We start from the raw sequence: 19,505 nt of genomic DNA on the forward strand, positions 1-19,505 counted from the left end.
GACTTGAAGCATAGAACACTTCCAGTTGATCCCTGTCACTGACTTTCATTCAGCTCAACTATTCAGCAAGTATTAGTTGAGTGCCTGTAATGTGGCAGGTACTATTCTAGGTGGTTAGTAACATCAGTGAACAAAATCAAAGATCCCTGCCTTTGTGGAGATTAGATTCTAGTGATTTTGTGTAAATGTGATCAAGCTATGGGTTTCCAGAATCTATTTACAGGATGGCTTTGTAGCTAGTCTGAGTGTAATTTGGGGGGGACAGAGAGTGGAGGGAAAACAATAATTGGAATGCTCCTAACAGAATTACCATCATTCCAATTTTCCTTCCTTTTCCAACTTGCCCTAAGAATTTTTCGCAGGCAGCCAATCTGAGAGGGTAATTTAGAGTCCTGTCCAGGGCACCTCACTGGCTCAGTCAGAGGAGCATGCGACTCAAGATCTCAGGGTCATGAGTTCAAGCTCCATGTTGGGTGTAGAGATTACTTTTAAAAAAAAGTTGTTTTTTTTTTTTAAGTTTTATTTATTTATGATAGTCACAGAGAGAGAGGCAGAGACACAGGCAGAGGGAGAAGCAGGCTCCATGCACCGGGAGCCCGACGTGGGATTCGATCCCGGGTCTCCAGGATCGCGCCCTGGGCCAAAGGCAGGCGCCAAACCGCTGCGCCACCCAGGGATCGCAAAGTTGTTGTTTTTTAAAGTTTTATTTATTTGAGAGTAGAGTGGGCAAGAACATCCATAGAGGGAGGGAACAGAGGGAGAGGAAGAAGCAGGCTCCCCAATGCGGAGCTCAATCCCAGGACCCCAGTATCATGACCTGAGCTGAAGGCAGATGGTCAACCAACCAAGCCACACGGGCACCCTCAAAAAAAAAAATTATATCCTGTTGTCTTTACCATTTAATTCAACTACAGGGAACTGCCAACTGTGATAGAAAAAAACCCGCAATCATCAGTTCTAAAGATACCTCTTAGCAAGATTTTATCCAATCTTTCTAGGGGTAGTTTAAGGCTGGGTATTAAGAATGTGGGAGAGGGGCACCTGGGTGGCTTTGTCGGTGAAGTGTGACTTCTGCTCAGGTCATGATCTTGGAGTCCTGGGATCCGGCCCTGTGCCTGGGAAGTCTCCCTTTCCTTCTGCTCCTCACCCCGCTTGTGCTCACTCTCTCAAATGGGTAAATAAAATCTTAAAAAAACAAAAAAGTGGGAAAGGCAGGAATAGAAGAGGATACATAGTTTCTCTTTCAACCATTCTTACAAAACCTTTATTCTTCCAGTTTGATCTAGGACCTTCAATTCTGTTCCCTTACAGCCTTAAAGACACAGCAAGAGTCAGGCTCCTGATAGGAAATCAGAGTTACATTACATTGCAGCCTGCAAAGGCCAATATGGAAAGGCAACCACCCCCCAGGAAACAAGCCTCTGCCTTAAGTTCTGTCACTGGTTTCTCAGCACGAATAGGTACAGAAGCATGAAAACATTGTGCCTCCTGAATTTTCCTTGCCCCATGAACAGCCAACACTCGGCTCTGTATGGGAGGCACTGTACTGAGTGCTTTATGCAGGTCATCTCACTTATTATTTTTTTTAAAGATCTTATTTGCAGGCTCCAGGCAGGACCCTGACGTGGGACTCGATCCAGGATCCCTGGGATCACAACCTGGGCCAAAGGTGGTGCTAAACCGCTGAGCCACCCAGGCTGCCCCTCTCACTTAATCTTTAATTCATATGAGGAGAATACTAGATCTTAATTTTACAAAAGGTGAAACTAATGCTCAGCTACTAAGGAGCTGAGATTTGAACCCAAACACTGATTTCTGAACCTTTATTTATTTATTTAAAGATTTTATTTATTTATGAGACACAGAGAGGCAGAGGGAGAAGCAGGCTCCTTGCTTCAACGTGGGACTCGATCCCCAGAACCCGTATCCTGCCCTGAGCCGAAGGCAGATGCTCAACCACTGAGCCACCTGTGTTCCCTGAACCTGTATTTCTAAACTTTATTGCTACACTGCTTTCTTAGTTTCCCTGTGCTGGGTCTGGAGGGTGGGGTTCTTGGGTGGAGTGAGAGGATGATGTTTCAATTCTCAGAATTTTATCTTAAGCTATTTTATTTTATTATAAAGAATGAGACATTTACCAGATTAGACAAGGGCTTACTGCAGCTATAAATCCTATTAGACACAACTGAAATGACATGCATTGGTTCTGTTATTCCTTAGGTCCTAGAGTTCATTTCTAGAAGATGGTAAAGTGCTTGTGCAGAGATGATAAACTCATCCAAAAGAGCTTACCTTTCATATCCTGAGAGCTGGAGTAAAAAATAATCAAAAAGTTACTATGATTTCATTGCCTATTATATGGTAGGTGCTTTATATATATTGCTCCTAAATTGAAAATGGCACTATTCTTGCCTTTTTAAATATTTATTTTCTTATTATTGCCTTGTTATAAGTGAGAACACTATGGACAGGGATTATTAAAATCACTTGGTTAAGGTTACTTATATTTTTTAAAAAATACTTATTTTTAATAATAAATTATTTATTTACTCATGAGAGACAGAGAGGCAGAGACATAGGCAGAGGGAGAACCAAGCTCCCTGTGGGGAGCCCGATGGGGGACTCCATCCCAGGACCCCAGGATCATGACCTGAGCCGAAGGCAGATGCTCAACCACTCAAGCCACCCAGGTTCTCCAGGTTACACTTCTATTAAGTGGTGTGGAGCCAGGATTAAAACCCAGACATGCTGGACTCCAGTCTCTGCTCATCATACTACACGATGGAGGAGCCTAGGAATGGTGCTAGATGTTAAGATCAATGCCCATCTCCAGGGCGGGCAGGGAAGATCCCTAGAGGTCTAAATCGCCCTCTTGCCTGATAGCATAAACACAGAAGGGATTATGATACGACGCATATCAGGAATCTTTGGCATACTGAGATATTTGCAGCTTCATGAAGACCCTGACTCCTGTGTGAAAGGTCATGTAGATCTTGACAGTGCTAACTTGTCATTTTATTTTAATTCATTTTTGGGGGGGGTGCAAAAAGGTGGTCTTATTAAAGTATAGGCACAGGACCCATGGGCAGAAAGAGCTGCCGCTTGTCATTTTATTTTTACATTTTTAAAAGATTTATTTATTTTATTGAAAGAGAGTGAGCAGAAAGAGAGGGGAGGAGGGAGAGGGAGAATCTTCAAGCAGACTCCCAGCTGAGCACGAAGCCCCACATGGGGCTTGATCCACACCCCTTATCAGGACCTGAGCTGAAACTAAAAGTTGGGCGTTTGACAGACTGAACCCACCCAAGGTGCCCCAAGCTTGTCATTTTTAAGTAGAGTGAGATGGAAACATAAAGCGATCTGGCCACTTAAAAGTCTGACATCTTAAAAACTGATGGTAATGCCAATGGAGAGACTACTTATTCTGATATCCCTTTGGATGGTAGAAAGACATGCATAGAATCACAAAATCAAAATATTTATTTTGTTCCTTTACATATGACACTGTTAAAACATTCCTACTACAGCAATACTGCTCTCCAGGAGCTTACAATCTAAAACGGTCAACATTAATTGTAGACTCAGTGATTAAGGCATTATATCAAATGCAGACTTTGTATCTTTAGATTTATCTTCGGAAAGAAGCAGCTGGAGAAAGCAGGATCAAAATTAAATGACATGAACATGGAACCCCTGCCCCCTTCCCTTCCAGCTCCTTAAAAGAAACCCTTTGTGGCTAGAGCCCAAGCCCAGAGCCTCACAGTCTGAAACAGAGTTCCAGACAGCTCTACCATAGAAGTAGTGAAGAAACCTTAATTTCTAATTCCCTGGCAGACACAGAGGGTTCCCTGTTTGTGGGCAACAAGGGGCTGAGTGTTCCTCCAACAGAGACAGCACCTAAGATTCTGTAACTCTGTGGATGGTAATAGTAGGTAGCCCTTTACTCAGCCTTATAATAATTGCAGCAAGACAGTTTCTCCCCAGAGCGTGCATCAGGTCTCTACCAAGTTTTACAACTTCTGGCTGGTATCTATATCCACTGCAATGTCCACTGCATCAGGAGGGTTAGGGGGATTTCATAAAGTACATACATGGGATTAAAGACTGAAAGGGAAAGGAAAGTGGATAAGGGGTCAAAGAAACGAGGATACAGGCTTCTAAGAGGTGTGAACAAGAAAGGAGGACAAGAGAAATTTGGATTCAAAAGAACAAAGAAGTCAGACACTAAATTCCAAATCAGCAGGGATACAGAAATAAAAGTCAATGAGATCATTATATTATCACACTCCAAGAGCTCAAGAAAGATGGAATTTAAGCTTTAAAATTTTTCTCCTTCACTAGCTTCTTCCTTTGGCAACCTAATATAAGAACTGCTGGAATTCAGGTTTTTCATGACACTCTACCTTGAATACCTGAACACCTATCCCAAACTGATGTTTCTCTGTAGAGTTTCAAATTCACAGCACTTTGTCTTAACTGGCCTTGATTATTCTTACCTTACTGAGAAGGTCCTATTTCTGAAAGGGTATTTTATAGCAGCTCATGCCAAGATTTCTAGAGAGCACCAGGGTCACTATTAAACATTGAGTCTTATTTTATTTCTCATGGTTTTATTATTCCTTGGCTTCTGAGATAATAATAGGCTATTTACACCTTCATATTGGACTCTGTCACTACCTGTCATTAACTCCGCTCATGATAAGTATCAGTACTCCAAGGGGTTGGAATGAGAGAAAAGCACAAAACTCTACACGTCGGTTCTTAGATTTAACCCTCGATCCAGTAAGCTCGTAACCTTCTCTTGGTTTAAAGCCACGGAAGTACACATTCCTTGCTCTCCAATATTTAGCTGGCATCCACAGAGAAAGTACAAACTTCAAAACCACAACAGAGGCCAACAGAATGGAACAGTGTTTTGTCTCCTCTGCCCTGAGGCATGATTGGAGTCTAGCACCGAGGAGGGCAGGATTTAACAGACTAGCACAGGAAGAGACACTTCACACAGGTAGTCTGGACTTGGGGCAAGATTGTACTGTAAACTAAGAACCGAACAAGCATTAAAAATTCAATGTCATTCTTCACGGAGAAAAGAGGTTTTGGCCACATGTGATCCCTCGAAACCCCCAAGAATAACAAAGACAGTCATGTAGAGGATGAGGATCTGCTTGGTGTGGACATGGATGTTGAGGGTGGTGGAAAATCTGGTTATCAGCAGCAAACCATACCCTAAACCTCTCCAAAGAGAGGGTTGGGCTTTTGCCCTTCTGACCCATGACTGGCTGATCTTACACTGCAGATCAAAGGTCCTTCTCAATCTTCAAGGTACTTCCAAGAAACTACAGGTCTTTAAAAATAAAGACTAGTGATTTTATACATACTGATAAAAGTTACTTTGGCTACAGCCCCTGGGCACGCATACACACAGCTAGAGCTGAATACACTGTGGAATGATTAAGTATTGACCAGCAGCATTTAGTACACGAGTTAAGCTTAGACATACCACCTACCAATCGTCAATTCAAATTCCTGTGCCCAATATCAGGTAGCTCACCCCACCAGGTGATACTTCCTTAGTTTAAAGGAGAGATTCTCAAAGTGTGGTCCCCTGACCATCAGCAGGAACATCACCTGGGAACTTGTTAGAAATGTCAATTTGGGGGGTCTGGGTTGAGGCTCAGAAACTAGTGTTCTAACACTAGTTTTAACAAGCCCTCTCCAGGTGATTCTGATGCAGGCTAAAGTTTGAAAACCACTGGTTTAGAGGCCACATGAAAACAACAACAAAAACGATTCACACTCTTTTGCTTCATTCACCTGTGACAATGCAAGGTACCAAAAGTAAAATATCAATGGTTTTATTTGAAAATATCTATTTCTATTTTCTTAAATTGATTGTCATCTTTTTTTCTTTGATTGACAAGTTCATTCTGATCAGAATGTTAAGTAGGAACACAAGTTGATGAGTCAGCCACCCAAGAATGCACACCTCCACAAGCTCCAGGCTCATAGTTAGTCTCAAACCACCCTTCTGAAAACCATGAAGATTTCAGTGTCATACATCACACCGAAAGGCACCACGTATTTCACACTCCTTGAATCCAAAGACTGAAACTCACCCTTTAATGTCAAGTTTGGGTTCTGGGTTTAGGTGGGCAAGAACTTTCTTCAGCTGCCATTATCCTAGCTAAAGTGACTCTCTTTCCATCACCAACCCAAGAAAAACCCACCAAATTCACATACTGTTAACCAAGTAAAAACAGAAGACTAATAAAGGAAGCAGGTGATCAAGTCATTGAACAAAAAGCTACCTGGCTTGGACAAGAACATAGAATTTGGATCTAGGATGAGCAGGGAGGAGAGGACATCTGAGGGACTCTCATCTCTTTAGAAAAAAAAGGGGAGGTTATCACTTTAGATCACAGACTGTAGGCTAAACCTCTGCTGAGCAGGAGGAGGCGTGTGTGTGTGTAGGGAGCTACAGAGCAAGAAGGGAAGATTGGAGTAGGAATCCTGTCTTTCAGTCTTGAACTGCTTCCTGCTTCCCACTGCAATCGACAAGGCCACACCATGGAGTTGAACGTTAATGGCAGTGCTCTGTGATGTCCACCACCACTGCTTTCTTCCAGCTGAACAGGAAGTATCCTGTCCCAGCCCCGGCTGCTACGGCAATGCAGAGGTACCCGTTGTAGGTCATGAAGATGAGCATGAGGAAGTAGCTGATGACCACCTGGATGATATGCAGCACTGTCTGCAGGAGGTGAGGAAAGCTCAGCATCTGTTGCCTGGAGAGCAGACAGGGACACAATAATCAGGGACCCTCGGGGTGTTCGGGCACCACTGCAGATCAGGAGAAAGGGGGAGCAGTTACAGTCACAAGCCCAGCTGGGACTGGACTCCCCCGCAGCCATCCGAGCAACTCATGGTTACTTGTGCGTATGTACGTTGTTTATGGTCCCTGGAGATGAAACATGGTAGGGCTGCCAGGGTAATCCGCATTGGCCAGATATGGTTACAGGTCAGCAGGAGGAACCCTCTTTGGGAGGAGAGGAGACGGAGGAGGACTAATCCCCTGACTTACCTCGGGCTAGGCTCCTAAGAGGAAAGCCCCAAACCCTCCCATACTTATTTGAACATTTTCAGGCTTCCCAACATCGCAATGTTCACATTCTAAAGAACAGAAACAGATAAAATGGAGGGTTGGGTGGTATGGTACAAAGTGCTTAACTAGGATCAGGAGGCTTGGCTAGCCCCTCTGTCGCTCATGGTCCTGTCACCTTGGGTGAGTCACAACATGTTTGGGCCTCAATAAGCTCAGCAGTTATAATGGGAATAAATAACCTGTGGTTACCTGAAAGCAGCATATTGGTCTACAGAACTCCTTGAACTCCAGTTTAGTCTAAGACCTACATTTCTATTAAAACTCAAAACTCTCAAAAAGCATTTGCCAGTCTGTAGGAAAAGCAGTAGCCATTCAAATACTTTCTCTGACAGAATATAGACCTCTAGGATGCCTGGGTGGCTCAGCGGTCGAGCGTCTGCCTTCGGCTTGGGGTGCAGTCCCAGGGTTGAGGCCCGCACGGGGCTCCCCGCATGGGGTCTGCTTCTCCCGAGGCCTGTGTCTCTGCCTCTCTCTCTGTGTGTCTCAGGAATAAATAAATAAAATCTAAAAAAAAAAATACAGACATCTGGACAGTCTTATTATTGCAAACAAAATGAAAATAGAGCTGGGTGGATACAATTTTTTAATAGGAAAAAAAATCAATTGGGTTCTGCCATTCTTTGATACCCTGACCTGAATTTCTTTTAATTTGCATACTATTATTTTAACAATTTTTTTTCTTTTTCAATCTGGGCAAATATTTTATTTTTAAAGATTTTATTTACTTGAGAGAGAGCAAGAGAGAGAGAGAGAGTGCATGCACAGAGGGAGAGGGAGACGGAGAAGCAGACTCCCTGCTAAGCAGGGAGCCCAGCGTGGGGCTCCATTTCAGGACCCTGAGATCATGACCTGAACTGCTTACTCTTCTGAGCCACCCAGGTGCCTCTGGGCAAATATTTTAAAATATGGATTCCTCACCTTCTTCCACAGTGACCAAGGCTTATAATTCAGAAAAAATATTCATGCTCAGAAGGGTTCCTATCATTCCTCCTTTGGCCTGCTCATGATCCCCAACCCAAGTGTCCAGAGATAGTTTTCATCAACGTCATATAGAATCACTACTAACTCAAAAAAAGGACTGTTGCTTATAAAATAGCTGCTTTGTTTTTTAACTAATCCAGCTTTCCAGAACTTCTGTCTGGATCTATTCAATCTTCTTACCCAACAGTTTTGTGTGTCTCCATAAGGATGGTTCCATTTGGTCCTGGGACGGGCATGGAATTGTAGCGGATGCTGACTTGTGACTTGCGCAGCAGGCTCTCTCGGGCTATCTTGAGTCCTTCATAGAACATTGCTAGTAAAAACACTGCCACGAAAGCTCCAGCCATTTCTAAGTAGGGAAAGAAAAGATGGTGTGGTCACATGTGCTAAATCACTAGCTGGTGTGTTGTCCAAGCTAGAGAGACAACATAGATGAAAGGCTCCTCTCAATTTCTAAATATGTTATATTGCTACCTCTCTACTCTCACAGACAGACAGATAGAAGTGTGAAGACAGTGTTAGTGAAAACCATTGTCTCCACTGGAGAACATACTCATTTTCTGATTATGACACAAAAAATCGTCTGAACAATTACCTTCAGGTCTGGCTACTTGGTGTCATAAATTAGCTTGTTACAATACAAAGTACAATATGTAAAAGGGGAATAAAGCAGCATTTGAAAGTTGTTTGAAAGAGTGTTTCCTTGAAGAATCCCTGGGTGGTTCAGCAGTTTAGCGCCTGCCTTCAGCCTGGGGTGTGATCCTGGAGTCCTGGGATCAAGTCCCACATCAGGCTCCCTGCAAGGAGCCTGCTTCTCCCTCTGCCTGTGTCTCTGCCTCTCTCTCTCTGTGTGTCTCTCATGAATATATAAATGGAATCTTAAAACAAAACAAACAAAAAAAAACTATTTCCTTGAGGAAAGGGGTGGGGGGAAAGAGTGATAAATCAAGAAAGACTCTTAATTATAGAGAACTGATGGTTACCAGGGAGGAAGGGGGTGGGGAGGATGCGTGAAATAGGTGATGGGATTAAAGAGAGCACTAAAAAATTATTTATTTATTTGGCAGAGAGAGAGAGAGAGAGAGAGAGCATGAGCAGGAGGGAGAGGGAGTATGTACGTTGTGTGTATGTACGGGAGGGAGAGGGAGAATCCTCAAGCCAACTCCCTGCTGAGTGGGGAGCCCAAACGCAGTGCTCAATCCTAGGGCCCTGAGATCATGACCTGAGCCAAAATCAAGAGTCGGATGCTTAACCGACTGCGCCACCCAGGCATCCCCAGACTTCAGTTCTAAGTCTTTCACACTGTGAAGTGTTGGTAATGATACGAATGTATTCAAACTGCTGATTTAACATACTACTTGAACTAAATGCTCCCCCTTTTGCCCAAATTGATTTTGTGGTGCAAAAGTATCCAAATGATACTTAAAGCAGTCCAACACTTGAGCTTGTGCACTTTTAATTTAAGGCATGCCCACTCAACATTATAGACACACAGAAATGGGTATTAATTACCCCCAAAGTAGGACTGACACTAAGAGAAGCCATGCCAAGAATCAGGAATGATGTTGACCAGTTTGGTATGCTAGAAAGAACACTGGAGTAGGCACGTCTAGAAAGTCTGGGTCTCTACATACTAATACTATGTGATTTAGGGCTAATCATTTTAGAATTTGAACCTTAAAATTCATCTGTAAAATGGAAGGATTGGACTGGACCAATACTTTTCCACCTAGGGTTATTTTGTGGTCTGTTTATACAAAATGCTTCTTATGTCATTTTAACTTGACTATAGTCTTATGTCCAGGATCAATAACTTACCAAATAAGGAAGCACTCTGGAAAAGGATGAAAGGAAATGGATTGCCAAAGACTCCTATCTGGTATCTAAATTATTTTTCAGAAACTCTAAAACAGATGCATATTGTTATTATTTATTTTTATGCAGGGCTTGAATTCATGACCCTGAGATTAAGACCAGAGCTGAGATCAAGGGTCAGATGCTTAACTGACTGAGCCACCCAGGTGCTCCATAACATACACTGCTATTTAAGGGAGGTTTACTGTAGGACCAAAATAAGGATACATTGTGTATCCTTACCTTCTAGGTGGTTTAATAGGAAGATGATAATGTACCATAACCATAACCATTCAGTACTCATGGCAGGAAGAGTTGGCTTGGTTTCCAGATTCGTTGTGACTGTCTCTCATGTGGGTCTCACCTCTGAATACGATCTGATGGGGGTGGCTTACTCACCTCCAGCTGTATTGATGACCAAACCAGAAAACAATAGCTCCACATTCTTGAAGCCGAAGTAGAAGGTCATATGCTGCCAGTAAACCAAAACAAGTCAATGAGGGAACAATGAAGATTCTAGATGAGAATTTCAGGTAAAGAAGCTTAGAGCATTCAAAAGAGACAGTCACTGAAGTGGGAGGCTTTCTCCTTCATTTTAACATTACTACCACAGACACTCTCCAAAGGTACTCTCCCTTGCCACCCCCCCTTTTTAATTTTAATTTCACTATAGTCAACAGTGTTATGTAAGTTTCAGGTGTATAATATAACAATTCAACAATTCTATCCATTACTCAGTATTCATCATGATAAGTGTACTTTTTCTCTTTTCTACACAAAGCAGGAATACCAGAACTTAATTCAGAAAAGGGTCAATTCTGAAAGGAAGGAATACAGAAGAGTCCTGGTTCTGATGTGACTCTGAAATTAAATTGCCACATGATCTTGGGCAAATGACTTGTCTGTCTGAGTTTTTCCTCATGGGTAAACTGACCTTTAAAGATAATAACCTGCTAGTCCTAAAACCGATTACTTCTATTACCCAAGTGGGTGTAAAAGGGCAGCCTCTCCTGTGGCACTCACCATCATCATGTTGTGCATTCCCTCGCCATGGGAGTGGGAGGCTGAAGTGGTTGGGTGATGGTGAGAAGGTACTGTTGTACTGTTGTAAGCCATATGGCTTGTCCCTTTATGGTGGGAATGATCCACGTTGGCAGGAAAAGTTGAGTCAGCAGAAGAATCTTTGAAGAAAAAGAATTATACATAATAATTTGACGATATAGATTTGTTTCTTTAAAAATTTTTTTTAATTTAATTTTTTTATTATTATTTTTTAATTTAATTTTTTAAGGGATCCCTGGGTGGCACAGTGGTTTAGCGCCTGCCTTTGGCCCAGGGCGCGATCCTGGAGACCCAGGATCGAATCCCATTTCGGGCTCCCGGTGCATGGAGCCTGCTTCTCCCTCTGCCTGTGTCTCTGCCTCTCTCTCTCTCTCTCTGTGACTATCATAAATAAATAAAAATTAAAAAAAACTATAAAAAAATCTTAAAAAATTTTTTTTTTTAAAAGTAAGCTCTACACCCAATGTGGGGCTTGAACCAGTAACCCGGAGATCAAGAGTCACCTGTTCTACCAAATGGGCCAGCAGGTGCTCTTAAAATCTTTTTTTTTTTTTTTAAGATTTTATTTATTCACAAGAGACACAAAGAGAGAGAGGCAGAGACAGGCAGAGGCAGAAGCAGGCTCCCCCCAAGGAGCCCGATGTAAGACTCAATCCTGGACTCCAGGATCACGTCCTGAGCTGAAGGTACGCTCAACTGCTGAGCCACCCAGGCGCCCCAGTGCTCCAAAATCTTAATTCTGTTAGCTACTTATTTATGTAGGATTTCATCCAATAGGGATTGCTTTTGGAGATTGTGGCACAAGGGATTAACACCTAGTGTTTCAGAGACTTAATCCCTTTCTGCAAAATCACTCTTGTATTTATATATATATTTAAAGATTTTATCTATTTATTCATGAGAGACACACAGAGAGAGGCAGAGACATAGGCAGAGGGGAAAGCAGGCTCCCTTGAGTCCGATGCGGGACTCGATCCCAGGACTCCAGGATCATGACCTGAGCCAAAGGCAGACTCAACCACTAAGCTACCCAGGTGCCCCCAAATCATTCTTTTAATAGATATGTTCAATGTATGCTCGAATTCATTTATTTATTTGAGAGTGAGCACATGCACAAGGTGGGAGGTAGAGGGAGCAGGGAACCCAATATAGGGCTCGATCCCAGAATCCTGGGATCATGACCTGAGCCAAAGGCAGATGCTTAATTGAGCCACCCAAGTGCCCCTGTATGTTCAAATTTAAATATAAGGAGAAGAAAAGTAGTTTCTTTGGGATGCAGGAAACAGACAGTTTGTAATAATGGACAAATTGATGCCATTAATGAAATTTGGCTGCTGTAAGGCTTTCTAATCATAAATGTCAGTAGATAAAAAGCCAATGCTTCAAATAATTCACCTAATTGGATGGCCTGTGTTCAATCAAGATATTAAGAATACATTTTCACATACAGGATAACCAGCCTTGGGCTAATTTAAACTTCAAGAAAAGGTCTATTACTGCCCTCGGCAAGCAGTGTGCTCAGAAGATACAATTTCTATCCCAGCTCAGCATTAGAGCTAAGAACACTGAAAACAAGATATAAATTGAATGTTCTTTATTAAATTAAGTCCAGACAACTGCATATTCAGCCTTGTGTCTTTACTGCAAAAGTCCATCTGGGACATAAACTAGGAGCAAAAACTCTTGTAGCTGGGCTGGGGCTGGGGTGGGGAGTGGGAAGCTGAGGAGGGTAGAAGTGAAAGTGTTGGTAGATTCTCTTTATGTGTCCCTTGACTCCAGTTTCTTGAGGAAAGAGTGCTTTAGAAATTCAAAGTTGGGGGGTGCCTGGGGGGCTCAGTCAGTTAAGATTCTGACTCTGGATCTCAGCTCAGGTCTTGATCTCAGGGTCATGAGTTCAAGCCCTGAGTTGGGCTCCATGCTGAGTGTAGAGCCTAAAAAAGGAAAGAAAGAAAGAGAAAAGAAAAAAAAAAAAAGAAATTCCAAGTAGGTATTCATGTTCATGAGACTGAGCGTGCCTCTCAATCAACAAACACTTACTAAGCTCCCACTGTGTGCCAAACTCTGAGCTAAGTGCTGGTAATTCAGTGGATAAGACAAACAAGGTACCTCATGGAAAGAGAAATAAGAAAGTAAACAGAACAATTTCATGGTGTGATTAGTGCTGTGAAGGAAATACACAGGGTAATATGGCAACATTATTAAGAGGCAGAGAAGAGGCATACCAACTTAGATAGGAACTCAGGGAGTCATGTCTAACTTAAAAGCACAAACCTTCAGCCATCTATTTCCCCCTCTTCAAACTCCCATCTCATGATTCTATGACAGCAAGCTTAAGAAAGAGGCTCGTATTTCCAGCAAAGGACAAGGTAAAGCATCACTTAGGGATAATCAAAGTTCAACTGTGAATGTAAATAACTTTCATGCCAGACGGTATATTACTTCATAATTACAGAGCTTGACAATCTGGTATTATTAATACCATAGACATAAAGGACATATATAATAGGTTCTTTGTCCATGAAGTTTTTATAGTAAAGAATAAAAAACAACACACAAAAATAATCAACACACGGCACCCATAAAATTTCAATGATGGGAAAAATGGTAAGTGGGCAGTAGTTTTCAACTAAAGAATCACAGTGGAATGGAGAGATTCCTGGTATCTGAGTGATGATTATGGTTTTTGAGCTAAGCCAATGCAGTGAAATAAGAATAAAAAGACTTTTGCCAGCCAGGAAGACCGAGAACACATCCTCATAAAGAGACTCAAGTAGAAGTCACAATTTGCTCTCTTCCGATAAGAGTTTAGAAAGTGATTATGGCAAAAGAAAACAAGAAAGGGTAACTTCATTTCACATTATCAACCTGAATCCTGGCCATCGAGTCAGTGATTACTTGTAGTGTCTTCTGGTGTAAAGGACTGAAAGAGATACAGAGATGAACCAGATAGTCTTTCCTCAAGGAGCCTCAAGGCTAAACCCTAAAAGGGGGGACTGAACAGTTGTAATCTTTTATACTGAGCAGAAGAAGACATGTAAAGGGCAGTTTAAAAAGCAAGATCTTAGCACCACAAACTACTTAAGATTTGTACCCTTGAATGTTCTTGATGAATTTTCACCTATTCTTCCCATTGACATTTTTTAAGACCTACAGGTTCCTAATTGTTCAGGTACCGCATTACCAGTTAGAGACACTTGCTCAATGACCCATGTAAATCAAATCTCTTCAGACATATTGCTGGTCCAATAATTTATTTGTTCAAATCTTAAGAACACCTTAAGAACAAAGTATGCACCTGTTTTGATGTGTCATCTTTGTAGGATAAATTTCATGTTCAAATATACTAGGAAATAGAGCCAGGATAGAATCTACTTCCTTCCATGGTGGATGGACAATGGATTTCTTGTAATGGAATCTATGCAAGGCTTGGCTAATAGTATGTGAATAGGAAGGTACAAATCTGGTGGATTAATGTGCAAACATATACCAGAGGCACACATTCAAACTAATCCTGGCAAGCCCTTAGGCTTACTGAAAGTCTGTTCCAGGAAAAAATGCCATGGGACTATGCCAAATTCAAATTATATATGTATATGTATATATATATATATATATATATATACATATACATATATATATTAAAAAACTTTTTTTTTTTAAAGATTTTGTTTATTTATTCATGAGAGACACAGAGAAAGGCAGAGATATAGGCAGAGGGAGAAGCAGGTTCCCTGTGAGGAGTCTGATGTGGGATTGATCCCAGGACCCCGGGATCACAACCTAAGCCAAAGGCAGGGCAGCCTGGGTGGCTCAGCGGTTTAGCACCGCCTTGGGCTCCGGGCCTGATCCTGGGGACCCGGGATCGAGTCCCACGTCGGGCTCCCTGGATGGAGCCTGCTTCTTCCTCTGCCTGTGTCTCTGCGCCCCCCGCCCTCATGAATAAATAAATAAAATCTTAAAAAAAAAAAAAAGCCAAAGGCAGATGCTCAACTGCTGAGCCACCCAGGTGCCCCTATATAACTTATTATTAAAGCATAAGAAATAAAAGCAATTATATTCTTTTCTCTTCCTACTTGACTTTCCAGTGATGTGCCCTATGTATTTGGATAACATGTTCTATAGCAATCAAACACTCCTAACTAATCCTCTCTAGAAGAGAAATTCTACTCACAGGAGGTAACCTGGCAGTTGGTTAAAGCTTCCTTTGATAGCTTCAATCTAAGAAGATCCAAGCTCAGCTTCTTCCAGAATAAAAATGGGAACTGAAATGAGAATAAATCAAAGAACAGTGAAGTGGCAATATCATTCACTGTTTCAATTTGTAACCTGAAAAAAATGGTTTGGTCACAAGCTGTCCTCTTTGCTTTACTCAAGCTTCTCTAGACTCCACAGCCAACATTAACTACTTACTGCTGTCCAAGAACTGTTTTCTCTAACATAGCTCCTCGTCATTGTTTCTAAGAACTGGGTTCAAGGTTTACACAGTAGATGTACTGTACTTTTTATGGAATCAAGTTCCTTGACTTATAAGGCAATTGCAATTAATGGAACTTAATTCCATTAATGGATGGGTTAGTAATGATGAGTGACAGGTGGAACCTCAGCAAAATTTTTTATTTACTGATTCACTGGCTTTCCGGTTTTAGTACAAACTACATGCATATGTTAATTCCAGCACACATGTAAAATTCCTGTTCTTGTTTAAAACCTCCACCATTCACTTCACTTCTTATCCTTATCCTTTTACTTCATCAATTACAAACTATTTATATAGAAGAGTAACTAACAGAAATCTGAATATATCACTCAAGGATAAAACTGTAAAACAACAAACAAATCTTAGGATTCCTAACTTTCAATCTATGGTAAAATCCACCTCCAATATTTATTTACCAAGTTGAGTTTAGAGCTAGATGGAAAAATTAGTAATACACTACTTTTGTTTAAATTTTTGCCAGTTCAGGCAAACTATTCTCTCTAACAAAATTCAAGAGGAACTCATACTGGAGAATCAATCACCTTTGCATTGGAGAATGAAGTGATGAGCTCAACTACATGGCTGGAAAACATCTGTCAAGGACTTTTAGAGCTGCTCTGGTTGTACAATCTGGGAGAGTCCCTTACCCTCTTTGGAGCTAGTAGATCATGGAAGATGCCAGGTGTGTGAAAGGAGGTAAAAGGCTTAAGAAGCATCTAGTGAAGTACCTGACAAATGGTAGTGTTACCATTATGTGGAATATGAGGGGATAGAAGACCTTAGAGAAGGAAACTCCAATGAATAAATCCTGTGGGAGAAGACACAATCAAAATATTAGCTGGTTGCTTCCCTCCTGCAAAGTCTTCTAGCCAAGACCATTTTTAAGGCCCTTTTTGTTTGTCCTGTCTCATGAGACCACAAAGTGGCTATGGACAATCACACGGATAGTTCAGAATAGTTCTAGGTCATAACAGCTCCTTCTTCTAACATAGAAAACTCCCAGGATCTGCCAGGAAATACAAGAGAAATAGTCTAGGAATTGACTACAGAAAAAAAAAAAAAAGAAAAAATAATCAAGTATGAATTCCTATGGAATTTAGTTCATATAGAATAGCTAAGAAGTTGATTTCTCAGGAAGGCTTTACACTCTTCGGTTTCTAGGGAATATTTATCTCACCTTCAGTTACGTACTTAAGTCAACTATATGCCAACTTGTTTCTATCGCCCTGAATATTATATGGAAAATGAGATGGCTCATTCCACACTGCATGCTGTAGCTTTGCATTTCATTCTGTCTTCCCCTTTCCCCCATTACGTACTGTGCAACATTTATACAAATAGGTTCCAAAACTTCCCTGTATTCAAGGATCTAACTCCTTCTCTGTCTACTTCTGAGCATCACCAAAAAAGAAGTTTTCTCTATTCCTGCCCACCTCCTTCCTCCCAACACGGGCACACTGGAAAGCTTAACTAGAGGGCCGGATTGTTTGCGAAGTCTAGCAATTTTAGCAAAATAAACACGACTTTATGAACAGAAGTTTGGAAATTGGCAAGAAGGCTGAATTCTGATGTCCATTCTGAGTCTTAGCACCGATCTTACTTTTAATAGATTTAGTCTAAACTTCCAATTCTTTTTTATTTTCTTGGTATTGCAACACGATGGTTAAGAAACAGTAATCCATAGGGACTATGGAGATTAGACCCCACAAAAAGCTACACACAAGTGGTCAGACATCTGCCACATGGTCCCTCTTCTCTAGCACAGACAGATATAATCTGGAGCCTTACACAATTCTTTTGGAGATTGCCTACAGTGTTTCCTGATAAGGAAGATAAGGAAGAAAGTTTTTCTTCTTATAACGATTAAGGTCATGTTCCTTTTTAAATCTGGAAAGCCATCGAACAAAGATAAATCTGTATGGTTGCTCTTCTGCTTTCTTCAGTCATTATTTTTATTGGTGGCTTATAAGCTTTAGGCAGGCACAGATAGGGAAAATTCAAGGACACAGACAGTATACTACCATAAACAGGGATTTATGCTTATGGACTATGTTCTCATGATCAAGCAGCAGGTTAAACTGGACTAATCCTGCCGTTTGATGACCTGCGCAGGGTCAGCAGATATTCTGAGAAATAGCTCTGGACTTGTTTCAGGTGTCCCTGTAGGTGAATTTTAAAATTCCCTTGATGGTTTTATGAATTCCACACTCGTATTGTCCTTTGGGGAGGGAGGTAGTAAAGGAGATATAGAAGTAAAAGAGATATAATGCATTGATAAAACAGGGCTTAGGTGTCCCTTCATCACTTGGCCTTCCAACTCAATATACTGGAGTTGTTTTGAAAAATAGTAGTAGCTCACAGTAAATGGGACAGGGGAAATATAATATGGTGAATACATAGGGTGGAAGACCCTTCCCCTTGAAGGCCAGTCAGTATACAACTCTTTGGATATTGTAGCTGCCTTTCTTTGGCCTGTGTCCTTCTTGAGGTTCAGTGATCATAAAGATACTTAATGTTCCAATTGTAATTACAAAAGGAAGTAAGTAGGCTTGAATAAATCACAGGCTTACACAGGGTCTCAGCCAGAACTGGCAAAACTTATGAAGTTCTGCCCCACTTATGTACTAAATGCAGTAAATCAAATGATGCAGTAGAGAAAAAAATAGGTCAGGTCAATAAAAAAAAGAAGTGTAAAAGACCCTAAAACTGTACACACACATTTCTACCCAGATTAACTTTGGCAGGTAATGGGAGATGACACGGCATTCCCTATGATTGTAGGTTTCTTTATTTAAAGATTTATTTCAGAGAGAGAGAGAGAACAAGTAGGGGGAGCGGCAGGTAAGAGAGAGGGAAAAGCAGACTCCCCACTGAGCAAGGAGCCGATGGATGCAGGCTCCATCCCAGGACCTTGGGATCATGACCTAAGCCGAAGATGGACGCTTAACCAACTAAGCCACTCAGGCGCCCCCACTTGTAGGTTTATAAAGACAGTGAGAATTTAGGAGTATAATTGCCCAAACTCCACCACCATCACTACCATCACACACACAAAACACACACACACACACACAAAAACAAAAACAAAAAACCCAACCCCTTAGATTTTTATCCTTTTAAAAATTCTTCAGTAAAACAAAGGCCACTGTTTTCCCTTCTAACTTTTTACCTTTGTTGATAATAGAAGTAACTCCCAGGGATCATCTACAACAAATTCTCACCTGTTTTTCTTCACGACATTGGAGGGGCTGATATGAGAAAATGTTGATAGACCTGGCAAAGACTTAATGCTGTGATTATTTGCTGATTTCAATTATTACTTTCTTTTTCTCCCTACCATCTACCAAAGCGAGCTCTACTACTTCAGATAGTCTAAGCATGATTCCCTGAAAGCATTTTTCATGGAAAGAAACCAAACCATACACGGTTTACATACTCAAATAATAGCAGAGTCTTTGTGACTGAATAACTCATAATATCAGACTGATGGGCTCCACCACAAGTAGCCAACAGCCAGAGTCATAAAGGGGAAAACTACTTCAAACAATTACATTTAAAACTTAAAGAGCCCTCATTTATGAGTGGCCAGTGATCTAGGCAAACAAGAAGTATGGCATGCACAGACAAGTTTTTAGAAAATAAAAGAGCAGTGATGAATTAGTGAGAGTAGCTCTTTCCCTGAGAAGCTCCTGACTAAGCATATCTGTTAGTAAAAAAAAAAAAAAAAGATGATAATCCAGAAGCTGCCTTGGGAATCTCATTCTAATTCTCCACAATTCTCCACAGGAAAGACAGACAGCCAACTTGTAATTTAATTCTAATCAGAATAAGACAAGCACTTTGTTTGCGGATACTGGTTCAAGGTCACCCCTGTCTATCATAAATTTCATCATTCCACGTGTCCAGTCCACCTAATTAAGCTGCTCAGACAGAGCAAGGAAGATTAAGAAACCTGATGGGGTAAGATAGATC

General features: G+C 41.3%; 1 protein-coding gene across 3 annotated transcripts in view; it reads right to left on the minus strand.

Annotated features, from left to right (window-relative positions):
- Positions 1 to 3,457: 3,457 nt before the first annotated feature.
- SLC31A1 (solute carrier family 31 member 1) overlaps positions 3,458 to 19,505 on the minus strand; it is a 38,984-nt gene continuing 22,936 nt past the window's right edge. For 2 of the 3 annotated variants that reach the window (XM_055302553.1, XM_055302554.1), the window contains 5 exons: positions 15,228 to 15,318; positions 11,018 to 11,175; positions 10,394 to 10,466; positions 8,321 to 8,489; positions 3,458 to 6,782 (listed from right to left, as the gene is read on the minus strand). In XM_055302553.1, the coding sequence (XP_055158528.1) occupies positions 6,581 to 6,782; positions 8,321 to 8,489; positions 10,394 to 10,466; positions 11,018 to 11,110 (537 nt within the window). In that variant the 5' untranslated portion in view covers positions 11,111 to 11,175; positions 15,228 to 15,318 and the 3' untranslated portion in view covers positions 3,458 to 6,580. The remainder of the gene's footprint in view (positions 6,783 to 8,320; positions 8,490 to 10,393; positions 10,467 to 11,017; positions 11,176 to 15,227; positions 15,319 to 19,505) is intronic. The other variant, XM_055302555.1, reaches the window with a different exon arrangement.

Source organism: Nyctereutes procyonoides, unplaced genomic scaffold (genome assembly GCF_905146905.1).
Source record: "Nyctereutes procyonoides isolate TBG_1078 unplaced genomic scaffold, NYPRO_anot_genome, whole genome shotgun sequence".
NCBI classification, from domain to species: domain Eukaryota; kingdom Metazoa; phylum Chordata; class Mammalia; order Carnivora; family Canidae; genus Nyctereutes; species Nyctereutes procyonoides.